We start from the raw sequence: 21,483 nt of genomic DNA on the forward strand, positions 1-21,483 counted from the left end.
AGTGTTTTTTTTTCGAATTTTCGGATTTTCGAAACACCAGCAATGAGACCAGGGAACCACTCCACATTTTGAGCGTAACTGCCTGCTGCTAACCTGCTTTTCTTAAGCTCAAAAATAGAAACACAATTCAAAGAAAGAGAAACTAATCGGAATAATTTCCCTAGAGTCCTCTCCGACATAGACTAAACTCCACCTCAGCTAACAAACTGACTATGACTCAAGAACAACCAAATCTTATCATTTTTGGTTCTAAGCAAGAATTCCATACAGCAACGACTCAAGAACAACCAAATTTTATCATTTTTGGTTCTAAGCAAGAATTCCATACAGCAACGACTCAAGAACAACCAAATTTTATCATTTTTGGTTCTAAGCAAGAATTCCATACAGCAACGACTCAAGAACAACCAAATTTTATCATTTTTGGTTCTAAGCAAGAATTCCATACAGCAACGACACAAGAACAACCAAATTTTATCATTTTTGGTTCTAAGCAAGAATTCCATACAGCTGTCCAAAATGTAACCTAACATTCATCCATCCGACCGTAGATCGTTCCATTAAAACTGCAGAAGCTACACCCTAAACAATTACTTGCAATAAACTGAAATAAACTCAACAACAACATAAAAGTTACTGTAATCAATTATATACTGTCAATGATATAAAAAAAGCAATGAGGCCAGGGAACCACTGCACATCTTAAGCAAAACTGCCAGCTTTTAGCTTGGTTGTTTAAGCTTAAAATAGAAACACTGCTCAAAGAAAGAGAAGCTGGTCGGATTAATTTCAGAGTCCTCTCTGACATAGACTTAACTCAGCACACTGGCTATGACTCAAGTACAACCTAATACTATTGTTTTCGGCTTCAAGCGAAAATTCCATGCAGGTGTCCAAAATGTAACCTAACACTCATCCATGCGACCTTAGATCCAGATTTTCCTTAAAACTGCAGAAGGTAAACCCTAAATAATTTCTTGCAATAAACTGAAATAAACTCAACAACAACACAAAAGTTACTGAAATCAATTACATACTGTCAATGTTAGAAAAAAAGCATCAATATAAAATATGAAAATATGAATATGAATAAAATATGAATAAACATAATAAAATATGAATATGAAATATAAAATATGAGCGGAAATCCCTCGTCTCAGTTTTGATTGATCATCAACCCTAGAATAACGAATTGTTTCAACACATTATGTTGCTATATCCACAATATTTTCGTTACTGTCAAAAACCATGTACTGGTCAATCATAAAGCCTTTTTAGCACACTTTCTGTTGTCCACTTGACTCTGAGTTTCAATATAATCTAAAACTCAGTGAAGACAAACTATTAAGACCAAATTCCAAGACTGCGAAAGAGCACATGGACACGCATTAGCTTAAACGACTAAACTAGGACCTTTAAAATGTATAAATCTGAAGTCGCTTAATTTCGCCCAAAATAAAGTTTGTGTGAACGTTCGACCGAACGCCTAACAGTGTTCTATACTCGGTTGTACATACGAGGGGCACTTTCATCAGGGACTTCCCTGTTAATTAATTCAGGGTTTACTAGTAACCAACATCGGTTTGGAACAGGGGCATTTTATCGAGTCCCGCTATCATTAAGTGTTTAAGGTTATTGGGGTTCTGACTATAGAGGAGTATACACTACATTCTCATTTAGTACTGCCTTGCAGACTAAGTCCTATAAGTACTCATTTTTCGAGAATTTGTCTTTCTTTTAAATCAAAATGAACTTTGTTGTCGTTATTTCTCATATAATATAAATTTCTTGAATAATTTTGTGGATATTGATGATGGACAGGAAATGGGAGACTCGGCCAAGCAATTTGGCAAGTGGCATTCAAAATGTCTGGTAATTGGTCAATCATAAAACCTTTACAGGATACTTTCTGTTGTCCAGTTAATTCAGAGCTTGAATATAAGCTCTAACTCTGTGAAGACAAACTATTAAGATCAAATCCCAGGACTGGAATGGACACCCATTAACTTAAATAATTTTAAACTAGAACCTTTAAAATGTATGATTCATTCCTTATTGTCAAAGATCCTTGTACTAAATTTTCTTTTTAAATTTCTTTTTTTTTAGAAAAAAAAGATTTTTCTAAATTTTCTTTGCAACTGGGTTTTGTCTAATATTTATTTTTATCTAGGATTTATCCAATACGTATATGATATTGGAACTAGCTCATAAATGACTTAGATCAAGCACGTCAGCCATATATTTTTGGAGAATGGGATGGGGGTGTTTCGGAGGACTTGAGGAATTTCTCAAAACATCAAAAAATAGGGGGGGGGGTGTATGTTTCGGAGGACTGGAGGAAGTTCTCAAAACACCAAACACCATAGTTAACATATTTATGGCGAATGGGGGGGGGGGGTCCTTATGTTCCAGTTCTAGAAAAAAAATAACCTAAAATTTTAAAGCTGAGGAACACTCACTAAACCTGCCTGGTTTAAGGGTTCCGACAGCCTATGGCCATTAGCCATCCCCTTATGACTGACTAATGTCCACAGTTTGGTCCGTCGCTGTCGCAATTTTACTGCAAAGTTTAACACTCCAAAAAATTAGGAAAAGTTTTAATAAAATGGCGGGACAACAAGATTTATAAATTGCCAATTTTATTAGATTTGATCACAATAAATTCATCCATATGCAATACATACCTTTGAAATATCCAGGGTTTAGCCCTGGATTTAGAATGCAATTGCAAGTTGTAAACCTATTTCAACTAGCAAAAAATAAAGAGCAAGGTGTCACTTTAAAAGTCCCTTTGAGGGATCAAAAGAAAGCTTGTAATGGTAGCAATTAGTATATTTTTAAAGAACACAAAGACGCATCGATTAGTGTACCTAGCAAAAAAAAAAAAAAAAAAAAAAAAAACTGACTTATACCTAAAACTGCTAACAACCAGGTAATTCTGTAATTATAAAGACTCACCAAAAATTTCAAATCAGACTGCTTCAATCGCTATAAATGTTGGATTATTTTTCATTATTGTTATTGTTGTGATTGTTATGTTATTGTTGTCGTTACTGTTTTCAAATTATTATTATTGAATCTTTTGTTCAGAACACGTAAAAGAAAGCGCCATTCGTTAGATGGTAAATATCGGAAATCAAAGAAAAGATGATAAATTACGTTATGACCCTATCTGCAATGAAAACACGAAAAATGAAGAAAATGGACTTAAGTCAAACAGAACCGAAAAACTAAAAAAGCGGAGCAGAGAAAAAAGGGACTGAAAAGAAATAGAAAAAGAATGGGGATCAATCCAAGAATTCCAATATTGGAAGCCACGGAAGTGCCAGTGGTCAAATATGGCTCACCGAGCAATGTATGGGTGCTTCAAAAGAGTGACAAAGATATAGTAAAAGTTTACCTCAGAAACTCTCTATGAATGGTTTAGGAACTCGTCTCACAGACTGTGTATCAAACAATAAGCTGGGCTAAAAATGTAGTTCGATCCCACATTCCGGGCATTTTATGAGAAAAAAATGAAGATGGCTGGACCAAGTTTTAAGGACAGTAGATTATCAGATTGGGCTTTTTAACAATCCATCTAGGGCCAAACGAAAAGCAGGTCGTCCCAAAGTGGGCTGGGAAGAGGTCATGAAAAACGACCAGAAAAAAATTGGAACTTCAGAGGAAGGGATAAAGAGTGAAACCTTGATTAGATTGCTGTTAAAGAGGAACCTGCGCAACAGATTTGGTCAGCAGATGTGCCTTCGTCCTGCTATGAATTTTAGTAGCGTCATTAGATACCTATATAGTTTGACCCACAAACAAGTGCCCAGTAAATAAAAAGGACTTGATATCTTTTGTTTAGCATAGTGGCTCTCCGAAGGTTAAAACGTTCTTTATTGTTTATTTAACTATATATATGACGATTTTTGTTTATTGTTTATTGAAGTTCAGGTTTCTTTTACAGTAAAACCACAAAAAAAACCTACTTACATTGGGCCAGCTCCTTCTTCGTCAAGATTCTCTAAATTCATACCACCAGTAAGATTATTTACAAATTCTTGGATTATTTGTTCCATTGGCGAAGCTTGCTGGCCTGGTCCTCTGTCAGAATTTGTCCTAGAAAATAAGTAACTAAAAACAGGACAATACAATTTTTGACGTTAATCAGTCTCTTTTAGACACTAGTGAGATTTCTTTTTCCACCAGCACTTTTGGAAGGAACAAATATTCTACAGATATCTTCTTGCACTAAGTCGATGGCACTCGCGCCTGTCTCTCCTCCTCAAAATCACATCAAATCTAAGAAGCTATTCGGCTTCTGAGTTCCAACGAGTACACAATAAAGTGCCAAAAGTATTTGCACCGTCAATTATAGAGTCTTACTTACTTAGTTAATAAATTTGTCCTTCCAAAAGGGTACTTTCCCAAGACTATTAAAACGAGCTGGAATAAAGGAGGTTCTCAGGTTGATCTGGCTGATTACATACCTATTTCCATTATTTCAGTTTTTAATATTTTTATTTAATTTTAATTAATTAATTTTATTAATTAATTCAATTTTAATTTTTTAATATTTTTTTAACCATTGCGCAGCAACTACTCCAATTTCTAGAGGAAAAAGCGTGTCTTAATAATCTCCACTTTGTGGATCAGACCAGGGCATTCCACCCAAGATGTGTTAACTGCGTTTAGCTTACGGAAATCTCTAGATTCTGGTCTAATACCTGCAGCGGTTCTTGTTGATATCAGAACAGCACTTGATAGTAACAACCATTCAATTCCTCTCGAGAAAGTACAACGTATATGAAAAGAGGCATTGCTTTGGATTGGTTTAGATCTTATCTGAGGGACCGCAGGATTTATACTTGAGAAGATCCCAGAAACGATGGATTCGTCAATTGCGGTGTTCACCAGGGCTCAATATTGGGACCACTACTGTTCCTGATCCATGTTACTGACCTACATCGAGTACTGAACCCAGTTCGCAAAAACCTTCGCTGCTGTAATCTATATTATGATAAAGATTCTTTCCAACCCATAGATGAAAATTAAAAGCTCGTAGTTTGGCTGCTGTGAAATGGATAAGAAAACGCCAATGTTCAAACTGAGGGATGTTCTTGAGGAGACGCATCTCAGAATAAATGCTAACCAACTAGTATTTAATGTTGATAAATCTTGCGTTTTATAGTTTTCCTGAATCGGGGGTGTTCATCGGAGATATGTGGTATCCAAAAATCCAGAGGTCTGATCAGTCGACCAGACAAGCGCTTGGCAAAATTCCTGGAAATACCCCTTGATCAAAAATTGTCATCCCTGCAACAATCCAAGCAGTAAAGCTGAAGCTATTCCAGAATCTGGGAGTAACAAAAAGAAACTCAAGAACACGTTCCGAAGAAAAAATTGGTCATCCTCCAAAATGCTCTTATAAATTCCCATTAGGATCATTATGAAATAATTTGGCAATCGACTTTTGAGTTACCCTCGTGAAACCTGAATTAGATCCATATACGATGTCTGATATAACCTGGAAAAAATGAGCACTTGTCACTGGAGTCAATACATCAGCTATCCTGCTTGACTTTTGTATTTACATTTTTAGCTGGTGAACGGCTATCTTCATTCACGACATTGTTTCGACCTATCTCTAACCAGCATAATCAATATGCCCGATCATCTTCAAACATGCAAATACCCATCAGCCTGACCGTGCGATTAGATTTAGCTTTAAATATAACCTGTGCAATGATATGAAATCTAACACCAGCAGAGCTGAGAGGTAGGAGCTCCCTTGCGTCATCCAAAAAAGGAGTAAATAATCATATATTAGCACTACCAAAGAACAGTCAATTTTATTTTATTCTTATTTTTCCTTCTTTTTTATGACAGGAGTAGTTTCCCTAGGGGTTAGGAGCGGGAGAAGATTCGGTTAATTATAATGATTAATGATTAATGAGGGGTAAGATTGGTATTTATGTATGTATTTACTTTTCCTAGGAAACGGCTCCATATTTTTCGGGGAAAATTTGTACCCTGTGATATTCGTGCCTAAAAAAACGATCTAGATAGGTCAGAATTTCGAGAAATTCATTTAAGCCTTAATTTTGAAAAAAAAAATTTCGTGAGTGAGGTGATTTTAAATACATCAGAATTGAAGATTTCATGCATGGAAAAGTTTACATTAAATTGCTTAAAGAGCAAAAACTAGTAATTGCAAAAATATTTGTACAAATTTTGACAAGGGATTACAACAATTCAAAAACCCTTAAAAAAGAAAACTAAGAGCTTGAAGCTTAGTAGAAATCATTATTAGAACTCGTACTTGATTCAATAATGTCTTTTTAAGACATGGCTAAAATTATTATGTAGACTGCAAAAATATTTATGGTGCCTGACCAATAATTTTTATGTTTTAAATCAAACATGAATAATACCTGGAAATTTTAACATTAGTTTGTTTTTTGTTGGATAAGATCAACTCACTACTTGGAATGCAACCAGTGAATGCAACCAGAATTCCCAATTATTACAAATGAAGATTTTTTTCAAACTACCTGAACTATCAAACTTGATAGAACCGAAAGAACGGCTCGAACAAATTAAATTTACAATGGGTGAAAATGAACAACCTGGACCATCAAATGAGACAAGACCAATACGGACAGCTAAAGAAAAGGGCATTGCTAAATTGCCTAAAGTCATCAAGATTCAAAATAAAGAAGAAAGATAAATGTGGTTAGAAGATGCGCAACGTGTGTCAAAACGTATCAAAAATGAAAATGAAGAGCAAAGACACGGGCATTTAGAAGATATACAAAAACGAAAATTAGAGCGAGTCAAAAATGAAAATGAAGAGCAAAGCCATGGGCAGTAAGAAAATACACAAAAACGAGAATTAGAGCGAGCTAAAAATGAAAATGAAGGAAGAATTGTTTTGTTTTTTTTGGTCGTCCTATGAAAGACCATACAACAGGAAAAGACATAATGTAAAGTTGACGAATTTTTAACACTGAAGGTTTAGAATGGAAAAACTGTCCTGGAATAGGCACTGATGGTGCAAGAGCGACAAAGGGCAGAAATGAATATTTTTAAATACATATGTTTTAAATAATGTGTTTACATATGTTTGAAATCATTTTTCAAGCTACTCATAATATCATATAACTTTTAGGACTGTTCAGGTTTACGTAAAAAAAAACAACAAAAAAACTGTACTTGTATAATCCTTATTCTTCATGCCCCTTCATAATTATTAACATTTGTACACCAAATGTTTTCAATTATTACAGCAAGTTTAAAGTTGTTGTGACTTAAACAACTGCCATTTTGTTACATTAGTAGAGAACGTACTCTCTGTTACTCATAATATCCATAAAAAAATCCTTTGATTTTCCAGTTTTTTGACTCATTTTTGGCAAAATAAAATATTAAACTTTCCACTCTTAAATACACACGTGACATGAAAGTCGGCAGCCTATTGGCCTCAAATGGTCCACGTACAATTTTTAGCACAGAAAATAGGAGTCGCTTCTGTTAATTTCTAACACACTGAGAGAAGCGTGTACAAATTTTATCACAGATTTTCGTGCACAGGGCGCATTATTTTATATGAATTATAGGCCTTATTCACTAGCGTGAATGGTCCATTATTCACAGCCTTATTCACCGAGAGGCCCTTGCAGCGAAAAAAATAGCATCAGAATTAAACGATGTGCTTCAGGATACTGTTAAGATGATAAATTTTATGAAGAGCCATCCCCTTACAGTCGTATTTTTTCATATCTCTAAGAATACGAATTCCAAATACATAACCTAATTATTACAGGAAAAAGCAAAATGGTGGTGAAGAGGTCAAAGCTTAAGAGGATTATTATTATTAAAGGACGAAATTAAAATATTTTTAACCAAACGAAAATGTCAACTTGCTGTTTAAAAAAAAAAAATTGACTTCTAACTATACCTTTGTAAAAAATTTCAACTTGCCCCTTCAAAGAAAAAAAAAAAAAAAAGAAAAGAGCTTCAAATGATGATTGAAAGTTTTATAAAAAAGATCGACATTTGGGTAGAAAAAAATCGGTCGAAATTTTGTTCACTGTCGACAACTTTATAATCAAGAGAAATCATTGTAAAACATTAGTTGCAAAAACTATCGTTCATCACTTAAAAGCGCTAGAACCAAAGTTCAGCCCTGTACATATTTTATATTGAATATTATCACATATTTAATATTACTCAACTTAAAACTACAATTTCCAAAAAAGACCTTAACTGAATTCTGGATCAGAAATAGAACTGAATTGCCCACAATCGCTGAAATGGCGTTAAATGCTCTCCTGCTGTTCAACACCCCGAATTTATGTGAAGTTAAATCTCTGCTTTTACGCATATTAAATCCCAATATTGTCATCACTAAAAATGTTGAAGAAGAAAAAAAGAAGGTCGGAATTCCCTTTCACTTTGATGTTCGTTGATGTTGAAGAAGGAGAAGGAAGTGTAATATTAAAAGGGGAGGATAAAAAGCTTATTCATAATAGGCAAAATCTTGAGCGCAAATAATTGACGCTGATTACAAATATCTCGGAGGCCTGCTCCCGATTTGTTTTTTTCAACTGAGTGGCAACTCCGGCAATAGACTGCGCATGATTGCCAATGAAGCTTTGTAAGCGGCGAATTTACTGAGCGCAACAAATCGACATTCGTTTCGAATTTATTTCAGAGGCCTATACCAACCAAACATTAGCCTTTCATAGATTAAATACAAAAAAAACAAGTTACTGAAAGTAAGGGCAATATTAAAAGTTAAAACGATCAGAAAAATATGACAGAAATGGTTTTGATGAACATTGAATAGGGAATCAGGTCAGGTAAGAACTCCCCTTTACGCATGTTATTGCAAAAAAAATGCCTTTTGTAACTTTCGTATCTACAATAAACACAATTTTTCAACTCTGTGCAATTTTAAACTTTTGTATGTTTCTAAAAGAATTCTAAAACTCAATATTTTCATATGCTATTATAATTTGTATGCTATTCCCTAATAAAAAAATTATCAAAAAAAAAAATATTTATGAATCTTTATGTTTTGCATTCATATGGGGTCACCAAAAATCTCGGAATCATAAATGGGGTCATGAATGAAAAAAGTTTAAGAAGTCCCGTTCCAAAAGAAAGGTTTGATGTAGCATCGATGGCTGTTTCTGGAAGTACATGAGTTCGCTTCCCTCAGACTCGCATTCTGTCAAGCCGTCAAGGCAGACTTGAAAGCGCATAGCTCGGTCCGATTATCTAATGGAGGACACGCCCAGAACCGAGTACTTGAGGAACAGCTTCACCCATAAGCTGCACTTTTATCTGGAAAAATCTTCATGGGGATGCTATTCCTGCATATCCCTCTTGTGACTGCTTCAAAAGAAGGTTCAACAGACACTTAAAACCTCGAGGTTTCAAAACGAGGTAATTGAATAGCGGGATATCAGATACCTTTAAGTACCTAGTGCCGTGAATATAGCAATTAAAAAAAGTCACAGTTTTGGCAAGTTTCGGTAATTAAAAATTAAATTGCATCATTGTTTATATTAAAGTGGAAATATACAAAATTGCAATCCTATGCATATTCCAACGTTGTATATTCCCTGTTTTTTCTTATGCTTTATGTTAAAATGACGTTTTACCAACTTTTATCTGATGCTTAAACAATGGGCATACCTTCTTCGTATAGAGCGAATCTGATGGGTAGCCATGTGACGTCTTCTTCGGCTACCTTCCTGTCTGTCGGAGCCTGAGCTTCCCTATAAAATATAAAGGTTGTAACAAATGTGTATAAAGAATAAGTTAACGACAATGAAACTTATGGAATAAAAGAGGCGCAAATTGGAGGCACCTTTTTCAATCGTATTTTTAAAACCGAAAAAGCAAATATTCAGCCCCTCTCCAAGACTTTAAAAAATAATTTTTTTTTTATATTTTTAGTAAATCAAAAAGAATAAAATCCTTGTTCCCTCTCCATGTTTTAGCAAATTGATTTCACTGGGTATAGATAATGGCAACTTTGGGATCAAACAAACCTAAACTACAAACATGTTTTGTTAATAATACTGGTAAAAAAGGGAAGTACCATATATTTTAAGTTATTGGAACTAGGTAACTAAAAAAAGAATAAAACCCAATCAATTATAATAAAACCAACCAATAATAAAAACAAGTTTAAGGGGCATTAGAATTTAGAACGACGAACATAAATTATTCCATACATGAGGAGGGTCATATATGGCCTATATGCCATATATGCATATATATATATATATATGCTTTTATGGCCATATATGCATATAGGGCCTCAACCCTAGCCCTGTACACTAAAATCTTTAAAGTTCTTGAACAATACTTCTCATTCAGGTTCAACTGCCCTTGTGTTTCAGGGGTCATTTCTAAAGAATCATGAAAAAAAAAAATAGCGAGGTTTGAGGAAGGGGTAGCTAACCTATTCATAAAAGGAATAGATTCTGTTCGTTCTAAATTATAATGTTGCTCCTTATATTCAGCTGAAAAAGATTTGTTTTTTTATTTAATTTCTGCGGTTTTACCTTCCCTCTTCCCCCACAGTTTAAAGTTTTACCAGGAAAATCCTGTCCAAAAACTTTTTTACCAACAGAATCCGAATTTCCTCCAAAATTCAGTACATTTCCCAATAGAAAATACTGAGTGTAAAAATGGGCAAACTGCTTAACTTAGAGCCATTTTCCCAGGGACTATGGGGAGTCATGTCATCCCTAAAACCACGGTAATTGGACCTTTCAAATATGCTCAATTACATTGCTATCTCAAAATTTTGATGAGATGTCCTTGGAGGAAAAAAGACGTGGGAGGGGGTTAGTTGCCCTCCAATCTTTCTGGTAATTTGAAAAGGACACTAGAGCTTCTGATTTTTGAGGTGATTCAGTGCGGGTCACATTTCTAATCAAGTCGCTTTCATATGAAAAAATCGTAAATGTTGAATTTAATGCACTGTTAAATTCACGATTATGCCTTAAAGTAGTCTATTGGCTGGATCATTTACAGCATCAAACCAAACTAGCCAAATCTGATCTTGATATAAGTATAAAGAGTATTTTTTCTAACTGCATAAAATATTATGCTGGCTAAATGAAAATTTTATAGAATGGATTGCGGTATTTAAGTGCATTGAAAGATATATTTAAGTTTCTTATAAGACTAGAATGACTTCTTTCTCAGAAATGTTTTTCCTCAAATCCACGGATTTGATTTAAATTTTAAGATAAATTCCTTTTTTCTTTTAAATTAGAACCTAATTTCTGGAATGTTTCCAGAGACATTGCAAAGTAGTCAACAAACTGGCGGGTTAGAGATGCCTTTTTTAGACTTGATTTGGGAGTTGGATTAATCACTTGAAGTTTTATTCACCAATCACAACTGTTTTTCAAGCTCAACAAACTCACAGTTTTCAAGGAGTTGCCTTTCTTGCCATTTCCTTTTATTTACTATTTTTACAATTTAGATCTTTCTACGTTGGGAGCACTCCAGAGGAAGATCACACACCAGATTTGTGGACTCGTCCGTGGCCAACTCACTTTCCAAAACATGAGCTCCAATGAAGTTCTTACATTTGCCTGCAACAGGCCACTCTGGATAAAACTGTGCTGACATCTTGTTGGCTCTACGCTGGCGCCACTGCCAAGCAAGAGCTTTAAGTAATGCAATTCAGTCAAAAACATTACTAGACAATCATTATGCCGACATGCCAGCATAGCTAACTTGCGTCAATAGAACAAGAAATGCCCCCATGAAAAAATTATAGTACAATATTAATTTTACTTTATTTTCCAGTGTTGTCATGGATCTAGCTTAATCTTCTTGCACAAAGGAATCAAGACAGTCAGATGAGTTTGCCTCTTTTGAATTCCACTTCAGCTGATCAGCTTACATTTGTAATTTAGAGTTCACACCTTGATTAGAACTTTTACCGCCTTATTGAAAAAAGGGGAAAAAGGAGGGGCATTACAAATGAAAAAAAAATTGGGTATATTTCGCTGTAATTTCCCAGACCATTTAAAATAGGTGTTCTGCCAATTTGTATAATATACTAGTATTTTATACTTTTTTTTCAGACACAATGCAAGACTCCTGCATTATTATGTTGTATTATTATCTTGTTGTATAAAACCAAACCAGAGAAGATATAGCTTCACAGAAAAGTGCCAATTATCAGCTTCTTCGCTAATATTGACTAAGATCTAGGAAAATCTTGCTTTATTGTGCAATCCAAATATATCTCAAAGAACCCTCATTACTGAATCATCATTATACTAGAGTATAATGAGTATAATACAAACTTTAGTGTCCACAAGTCCTATATTATTTAGGCCTGTCCCCCTAATTTTAGGATAACACTGCATCAAATAATGCACCTAAATTAAACATAACAAGTTTTTTTTTTATGTCATACGGAACTTCTGTGATAAATAACAGTTTTGATAGGGACAAATCCTTCTATTAGATAAAGAAAAATAACATTTAAATAATTAATGGATATTTCGATAACATGCATAGTAATAATAAATAATAATAATTTATTTATCACCCACTTCACAAAACAGAGGTTAAGTGTAGTAAAATACAAAAGAAAAACAGCAAAAGTAATACAAAAGAAACAAATTTAATCACATACAGAAAAAAGACGGATAAGGTAATGAAAACATCCTAGCCTATAAAGCGCTTCAATAGCTAGCTTCCCAGATAATTTTTCGAAAGCACCAGTAATATCTGTCGCACAATACTTTTTAACCAGTTTTGTATTCCGGTAAGAACGAGGTAGGTATAAAAGAAATTTGCAGTACCGGTAATAATTTATGCGAATACGTTTTAGATCACCAGTCAACAGAAGTGGCCTAATACCAGAACAGAAGAGCACAGAATGATCACAAAAATTTGAGTAAAGCCGAGTTAGCGCTTTTCTCCTATAGTGTCCACGATTTGCTACAATCTTAGAGTAACCGAGCCTCAGCTTATCACTAATATCTTTGACAGCGCGAGACCAGAGAGCATTCATAGAATCGCAAACTGTTATACCAAGCCAACGAAACGATTTAACACGAGGAATACTAAAACCATCGCAGTATAGTGATTCTGAACAATTATTACCGTTGAAAACAAGAAACTCGCACTTGTCAATATTTAGGTACAGGCCGATATCACGGAAAGCAGAAGTAACTGACTTCACTGAACGGGCAAGACCAGACTCAGTTTGACTAATTAGAAGAAGGTCATCCGCATAAGCCAAATATGAGATATCAGATGGTCCTAGAAGGCACGTAGTCGATATTTTTGATAATACATTTTCAATACAAGCATTAAAAATATACGACGAAAGAACTTCCCCTTGTCTTAACCGCAACGAACAGGGATATGACCAAAATAAGAATTATCTAATGACTTAAAGCGAAGGTAAGAATGCGAGTACCAAAAACGAAGCACGTGAATTACCGACGGATTTACTCCTCTCTTGCATAATGCTGTTCATGCTTGAGTATGAAAAATACTGTCAAATGCTTTAGACAAGTCTAGGGTTGCGAAATCAAGTACGCGACGAGTGCGATGGGCATCTTTGAATAAAGAAGTCAAAGCACGGTGAGCATGCTGACAGCCTAGCCCAGATATAAAACCAAATTGATTATCATCATTTAGAGCAAGCTTAGTGATATAAGGTAGTAGGAGGTGTTCAAAAAGCTTGCTAAGAGCACAAGCTACCGTTATGGGCCTATAAGAACTACAAGAAACCGGATCTTTTCCTTTTTTTTAGAAGTGACGTAACGCTACCACATAAGAACGAGTCGGGCACACACGAACTACTCAAACACATTTGAAAAAACAGTTGGAGATGAGATACCAGTTCAAAAGAATTCGGAACAAGATTCAAAACACTAATCCCATCAATATCCAAAGATTTTGATTTTAAACCCTTAATACCTTTAACAATAGTGATTGTCATCAGCTGACATCAGTGATTGACATGAGACATGTATAATAGGGCTTTTAGGGATAACCACTAAAACAACTGAATACTTCAAGGAAGAGGCTTGGAGTCAATAAACTCAAACAAACAGATCCATAGCCTATTTACCTTTGCTGAAGGTACAATTTAGAACTAAATTCCTGTAAAATTAGGGTGTACAAATTACTCATGTAGTTGTAACTTTTCCAATCCAGAAAAGGTAAAAAAAAAACTTTCGTCTGAGATACTTTTTCTCCGTGTGCTATTGTGTGTGAACATAACAAGACAGACAGAAAGGCGGACAGCCAGCTCTGATTGCACGTTTGGCCGAATACTTAAGGAACAGCTCTGTTCTATATTAAACAACCATTTGGAAAAGTCTTCTTTTGACAATTATCCCATTAAAGTTACAGCTACTTTCTGATCTAGCTCATGAAAGAGGGGAGTCTCCAAATTGTCATGGGATGTAGGTTAAAAACAAGTAACAACAGCATTATTTGGCTAAACATCATCCAGGAAGAACCATCCAAAGAAGGAAACTAAGAGACAGGTTTAGTAAAAAGAAATAACAGCTTATCCTGCAATTTAAATCTACCTGGAACTGTTTAACAAGAAGACAATTTACCTTTATGTTTCAAAATAGAATGCTACAAAGTAAATACTTACATTATCAAAAATTCCAAGATACACAGGTTCATCAAAATCTACATGAGGAATATTTTCTTCTAATTGTTCCACAAAACCGCTAAGACAAGTTGGGCATTTGAAATCCTAAAAAAAGGTCAAACAGTCAGTAAAATATACAAATTAGTCCATGGTATTTCTTGAACTTTTCATAGCCGGGATTTTACAAAATGGGTAGCCCCATACTTCTTATTAGTGAAATCAAGAGTCACTATAATTCTTTACTTTTGTTACCAGGAACACTATGTGAAAAATGTTGTAATAACTTATTGGTGAAAGAGAATAATGAAGAAAAATAAAGAAATAAAAGAAAATTATCAATGAGGATAACTTTCAGTGAGTGAGTGAGAAACCCAGAATAAAGGAGATGTATTAGCAGGGACAACTGTCAAGCTGTCTTTACTGCATAAGAAAAAGATGTTAAAGATAAACAGTATTTATGTCATAAGCCACTATTACCAGAAAAAATACAAAGAACCCACTTTTTAAGGAGATAACAAGGTCATTATACATCTAAAATATAACTGAAATAAATAGAACAAACATTCAAAGTTTGATTGATGTAATCTCTATCTTTCTCTGTTCTGGATGAACCAGAATAAGTCATCCTTTGTGATTACAAGACAGAATGTTTATGGAATCTTTTTTTAATTATGTTATCATAAACAGGGTTAATAAAAATATCTCCAGCATCTGGGTTTAAAGCAAATTCTTTGTGGATTCATTTTTCTTAATACAACTCCTTTTGGGGAACCAAATATTTGCTTTGCTCTGTATTTTCTGTTCACTGGTTGAAAAATGGCCCAACTATTTGGCCAGCTATTCACAGTTGATAGCTGTCATGCATGGGATTGGGGTTAAAATATAGCAGAAGTGCTTTCAAATGTTTAAACCATAATTTTTCTACATATTACAGAAACACAATTGCATTTTCTGCAATTGTTTTCCTAGCATGTTTGCTTCTCAATAGCCCCATTTCTATACTTATACCCAACAAACTGCTATTTATCGGTTTCAAAGTCACTTTCTATTAACTACCCCCCCCCCCATCCCTGGAAGTGGTGCCAAATCACAAAAGTATAGGGAGGAGGGAACAAAAATATACCTTTGAAGTTCTAAAGGGGAGAGGTCATATTTGCAGGTTATTTTTTCACTGCCTGAGCTAAAGGTTTTTTTTATGAAAAGGAAGTGAGGGGAGGCTTGCCATCCTCCAGTACCATCCCAACTTCAAAAAGGGAACGTTAACTTTCAATTGAATTAGCCCCCTCCGAAGCATAGGCGTAATTTGCTATGGGGCAAGGGGAGAAGCAACTGTCCCCCCTAGACCCCAGTTTGCCAACCCGAAAATAAGCCTGAACAAGTAAAGCACTCACAAAAACAGGTCAGTCTTCTTTAGTTTATCCAGTTTATTCTTCACTTATTTTCACATACTTTGGGAAATTGGCTCCAACTTAGCCCAACACCCCCCCCCCCCAGAATTTTGAGGAAAATCTACCACTGCTCTCAGGTTTGTAAGACACCCCTTTCTATTTAAAATGGATGAGAAAAAATTTTCTTGGCCCTTGCATTTTAGGGGAAACAATGTTTTTGTTTGTTTTCCTTCTTCATTGGGGTCCTCTTAGCTTAAGTTTTCATATAAGTTTCAAGCCAATAAAAAAAACCTTTTTGGGGGCTCCCTGTTTACAGAAGGGAACAATTTCAAAAAGACTGATGCTTTAACTTACTTTTTGCGCATTAGTCTCTTTTGCTCAAGGGCTTACAGCTTTAAGTTTCAAATTGATCAGAAAAAAGAAGTTTTACAGAAACACAGAAAAAAAGAAGAATATAAAAGTAAATATTATGGGATATTCTGCAGCATATGTTCCACCTAGAATAGGCATATTATTACAAAATTCCTTTTTCCTTCATCATTTTTATTTGTCAAACTTTTTTGTGCCTGCTCAATTTTACATGTGGTAGGGGGAGGGATAAGGGAATTTCCAAGGGATAGTGAATTTTCTGGCGGAAAATTATGTGGGGGCGTTTTCCAGGGGGACTATACCATAAGGACAATCTTCCACCAAATAGACCTAGCAGGAGGCTTTTGGGTCTAAGTACACCCTCCCCCTAGTCCCTCCCTTTTGGTAATAAAAACGGTATTTAAGTCTGTCTGTATTTTTCAATTGCAAATGTGCATATGATAAACCAGTCATGTAAAGAATATCAATCTTTATGATTGATGAGTTCCTAGTTGGGTTCTAAGCCCAGCATCTCCTCACCACTTGCACATAAACATGTTGCATCTTAGAATTCACTTTAATTGCTGATTATACATCAGAGGCTAATACTGAATAAAGTATTATCACATCATTCTATATTTCAATGCACAATGATTAATAAAAAGAACTGATTAATCTAAGCTGGCTAAACTGGCACAGGTGACCCTCCTCTTGGCCCAATCCCCTCCTGAAATCATACTATTTTTATTTTCTCATAATTTTCAGACAACTTCTTACAGAGTACAGTATACTGGTTAGTTACTGACCTCAACATAATTTGCTAACTTTTCAAAAAAACTTTTCTACCTATAATTACCCAAATGAGATGTCAGTATAGTATTAACATACTCCTGATCCAGCTTCACACCCTATGTCAGACAATCTCTGAGGTAATAGTTAGTTTGAAGGATCATCTGACCATAGTCCCTTCTGTAGCTTTAAGGGAATAAAGCAGTCAATCCTGCAATCAAACCAAGTCAGCTGACAGTCCAAAACCAAGTGTTGCGAAGTATAGGGCAAGTGTGAAAATATTGAGAAAAAAAAACACCAGAATGTTCTCCAGCTTTGGGGTAAAAAAAAACCCACAGATTAGTGAAGTTGAATAAAAAAAAAAGGTGACAGTAGTGATTATCTAAACATTGCTTTTGTGACTGAACCTCCAACTTCAGCTTGAGAGCCTATAAAAAAAGGCTGAGACAGTAACAGACAAATGTGACAAAAATTAAGATTGACATTGGAACCTTTTTTGAAAGAACAGGTTCTGTTTGTAATGAAGCAAAATATAATTTTCTGAAAGACACTTTGAATAAAAAAGGTACTATCCTTTCCCAGTTCATGTCACAGGATCAAAAGCAAGGAAGTTTCAAGTTAGCTGGATGAATAATTACACCTGGGTTGAATTTTCTGAAGTGAATAAAGGGTGTTCCTGCAAATACTGTGAAGCTGGCAAAGAATCTCACTAAAATTAGGGCAGCTTATCTTAGAGCCTCAAATGAATCAGAAAAAACCCTGGAAGACTTCCAAACATCAGTTAAACTCCTACCATAAAAACACAGTTATTTGGGGGGGGGAGGCAACAGAGATCAGGCAACGTACAAAAAGTAGGTATGATAGTACTAGACCCTCAAGGTCCAAACTGACAGTGCTGATCTCTGTTTTGTGGCCCTTCAGTCAGAAAGTGCAGGAAGGGTTGGGGCCCAGCCATACCATGCCCTGGCCAAGTGGGTTGGTGTGCTGGATTCGGGATCCTGTGTCTGAGAGGACACGGGTTCGAATCCCAGTGTACCCAATTCTTCGGTTTGGGACGATGGTTAGTGGCGAGACTCTGTAAGCTTAGCCAGAGTCGACCCAGCTCTAAATGGGTACCTGGAGGAATCTGGGGAAGGTAAACAGGAAGGGTGTGTGAAAGCACAGGATGGCTGGCCCCCAACCTCCCATTGCACTTCCTGGCTGAAGGGCCAAGAAACAGAGATCAGCACCACCAGTAAGGACTGTAAAGTCTAATACCGTATCCTTTACCTTTTATACCATGCCCTTGCACACCCTTCCTGCTTACCTTCCTGGGATTCCTCCAGGTTTCCATTGAGAGCTGGGTTGACTCTGGCTGAGTTTACAGACTCAAGCCAATTACACCTGTCCTAAACCAAATAACCCACCATATCTTCTATATGGGAAGTCTTTAATGCTCAGAAAAGATATACAAATAAACCAAAAATAGCTTCATCTCATCACAGAAACAACACTGTTATGTAGATGGCAAGGACTTGAAATGCATGGAACTGGAAATTTGGAGGAGTTGACCTTTATAAAGTCTGTAATGAATGATGGATATTTTAAGACCTTGCTATGCTATTGGATAAAAGACAATATAGTAATGAAAAAACTGTTTGAGAAAATCCCAGTACTGCTGCCTCTGAATCCAGAAGAAACTGGTATATATGGACAGCTCATTACTGCAAAGATTAATCATAATTGGCTTGTTTTTTCACGTTTCTGTCTCTGAAAAATCACGAGTTCTTGTCTCTCCATGGTGACCCAGTGTATTTTATTTGTTAAGCATATAATGTTAATAAATTGAACTTGAACATTGAACTTTCTGGTGGACAACAAAACCTATAAATCAAGGTAGGAACAGATGGCTCTAGGGGTTTGATTTACTGACAGCAAAACTTTTCAGATCAAGAGTTTGTAAAGTTAGCTACTCTTGAGCACATGCAAGTAAATTTATCCTAAGTTCAAGGGAGAAACTTGGTCTTAATATGAAACCATGTATGGGACAAGGGTATGATGGGCCAGAAAACCTGAGTAGGTATTTGTCAGGAGCCCAGCCTTTTATCCCAAAAGAATATCCACTTGCCAAGTTTACTATATTACCCACCCCTTCAATTTGCGTTTAACAAACTTGATCAACTGAAGTCAATGAGGTTAATTTAAAAGCATTGAATAAAAATCACTAGGTCAAAAGACACAATGGTATACAGATATCATAGCAGTTAGTTGTTTTGATCTATAAGGCCCTGAAGATATACAGACAAATCAGGACTCCATGGCAATGTCAAAAGCCATTAGTCTGCTATGGACCATAGCTTGGACCATATAGTGACTCTCATTATGGTTGAGATACATGGAGCATATCTGAGTAGAAGTTTAGTCAACTGTTTTTGGAAGTCACCTGCATATGCTAAAAACTGGAAATGAGTATTACCATGCCATAAAAGCAAAGTTTTGACAACATCTTGCATGATATTCTGCCAGAAAAGCACATAGAATTTACTTTTCTATTCCATTTGTGGACCAGCTTGTACAATAACTCAAATGTCTTTTCATGAAAAGCCTCAGCAGAGTCCCACCTTCTTTTGTTGTAAGAGCCTTTTGGTAATGTAAAAAAACTTATCAAGATACATACCTCATATCTAGCAAGCTTGGAGTCTGCTGTGAGTACTGAACTTGGAAGTATAGAGGACAAAGTGGCTCCCAGTCTGTTTCCAAAGATGGCAGTGCAGAGCCTGGGTTATCAAGACGAAGTCAAAGAATACTAGGTATATATTTCCCAAATATAACTTGCATTCCACCAAAGCTGACTTACAGGGAATCCTGATCTTGTTGACTCAAGAAGGGTATATGCAGGATATATGCAAGGGTATATGCAGGATATATGCAGTACATATATCCTGGTAAAAACAATCTAAAAGACATTAAAGGAATGATATTTGATATCCATCAAAATTGACATTTAGGGGTTTCTGGGCTTGTTTACTAATCAACCAAAGGCTATGCTCCAATATAGGCACCCTAGCCAAGTGAGTGCCATGCTTAGCTTCTAAAACTTAAGGGAATGTGTTTGGGTCCTGGTGTTGCCAATCTTTTAGTATTGCCTTATTTTGCTGGACAATGCGATTTAAGGTAGGGTATGGTGGGGGTCAGCAGTGAGACTCTACAAACTCAGCTGCCATGAGTCTATAGAGCTTATGAAAACATTTTTGCACATGGCATATGGAATTTAGATATCCAGATAAGGCTGAAAAACACCTGGCCCTACTGAAACAAGCAAGAAAAAGAATACTGCAATACAGAAGTCCAAACTACAGCATGTTATGTATACCTTTCTCAAACAGTGTTTTAAAACAGGCTTTGATTACCACCAGGTGATGTATGTAAGGGATTTTGGGCTGACTGACTACAAATATGAGGCTAAAACTTCACTAACAAGATTTAGAGCTCAAACCACTTTGAATCAATTTTTCAAAAATAATGGACTGGTAGCACTTAATTAAGAATAAAAAGTATACAACAAACTTCAATATTCATGTTTAGAGGGCAGAAAGAAAAAGCTGAATGTGGCAAAGACAAAGTTCTTGGCTGACCATTCTAAGAGGAAACTTAACACTAGTGTTTACAAAATTCCCCCATGATGCCAGAAGATTATAAGGCAACTCAAAATCTTTCCTCCATGAAAGCAATATCTTGCAAGATCATTGCCTAAAATCCTGAGTTGCAGCTAAGTATCACTGAGAAAGAGGCTCACAGTGTCCCTATGTCTGATAAAACTTCCAACTGTGGCTTGTTTTTCAGCCTAAAAAGTATGAAACTTCCTCCAAAAATATACAACACTTAAAGGCTGGGACTGGAATAACAAATTGTATAACATATACAAAACATGACAAAGAAATACTATAGAAAACAAATGTTATGATGAGCCTGGGATGAACCAGCTGGAGTTAGAAAGACAAAATTTAATTGAGAACTTAAACAGCACATCCATCTTGTAGAACATCAGGCCATTATCTTGCATACTAACTCTTCAAATAAGAGCAGAAACAAGCTTGAAACAATACAAAACTTACATTGTGTACTTCCTTCAGTGCAAAATGGAGGTCCCAATTTAATTACCTCTCTACTTTTTTGAAAATCCACAATCCCATAACATTGAAAATTACTTCTAAAATTGACAAAAAAAAATTCTCAGTTCAGGGAAGAGTTTCTTTAGTTTTCTGCTGGTGGTGAATTCCAAGGCGGAAGTCTCCATTAATTTATAAATTGATTCATTAATTT

General features: G+C 35.5%; 1 protein-coding gene across 2 annotated transcripts in view; it reads right to left on the bottom strand.

Annotated features, from left to right (window-relative positions):
• The window catches only part of LOC136040930 (E3 ubiquitin-protein ligase RNF126-B-like), a 43,767-nt gene that overhangs the window by 13,412 nt on the left and 8,872 nt on the right, over nt 1-21,483 (bottom strand). The window contains exons 2-4 of one of the 2 annotated variants that reach the window (XM_065725358.1): nt 14,657-14,761; nt 9,688-9,770; nt 3,976-4,086 (exon numbers count right to left, since the gene is read on the bottom strand). In XM_065725358.1, coding sequence (XP_065581430.1) covers nt 3,976-4,086; nt 9,688-9,770; nt 14,657-14,761 — 299 coding nt within the window. Of the gene's footprint in view, nt 1-3,975; nt 4,102-9,687; nt 9,771-14,656; nt 14,762-21,483 lie in introns of both variants that reach the window. The other variant, XM_065725356.1, reaches the window with a different exon arrangement.

This window comes from Artemia franciscana, chromosome 21 (genome assembly GCF_032884065.1).
Source record: "Artemia franciscana chromosome 21, ASM3288406v1, whole genome shotgun sequence".
NCBI classification, from domain to species: Eukaryota; Metazoa; Arthropoda; class Branchiopoda; order Anostraca; family Artemiidae; genus Artemia; species Artemia franciscana.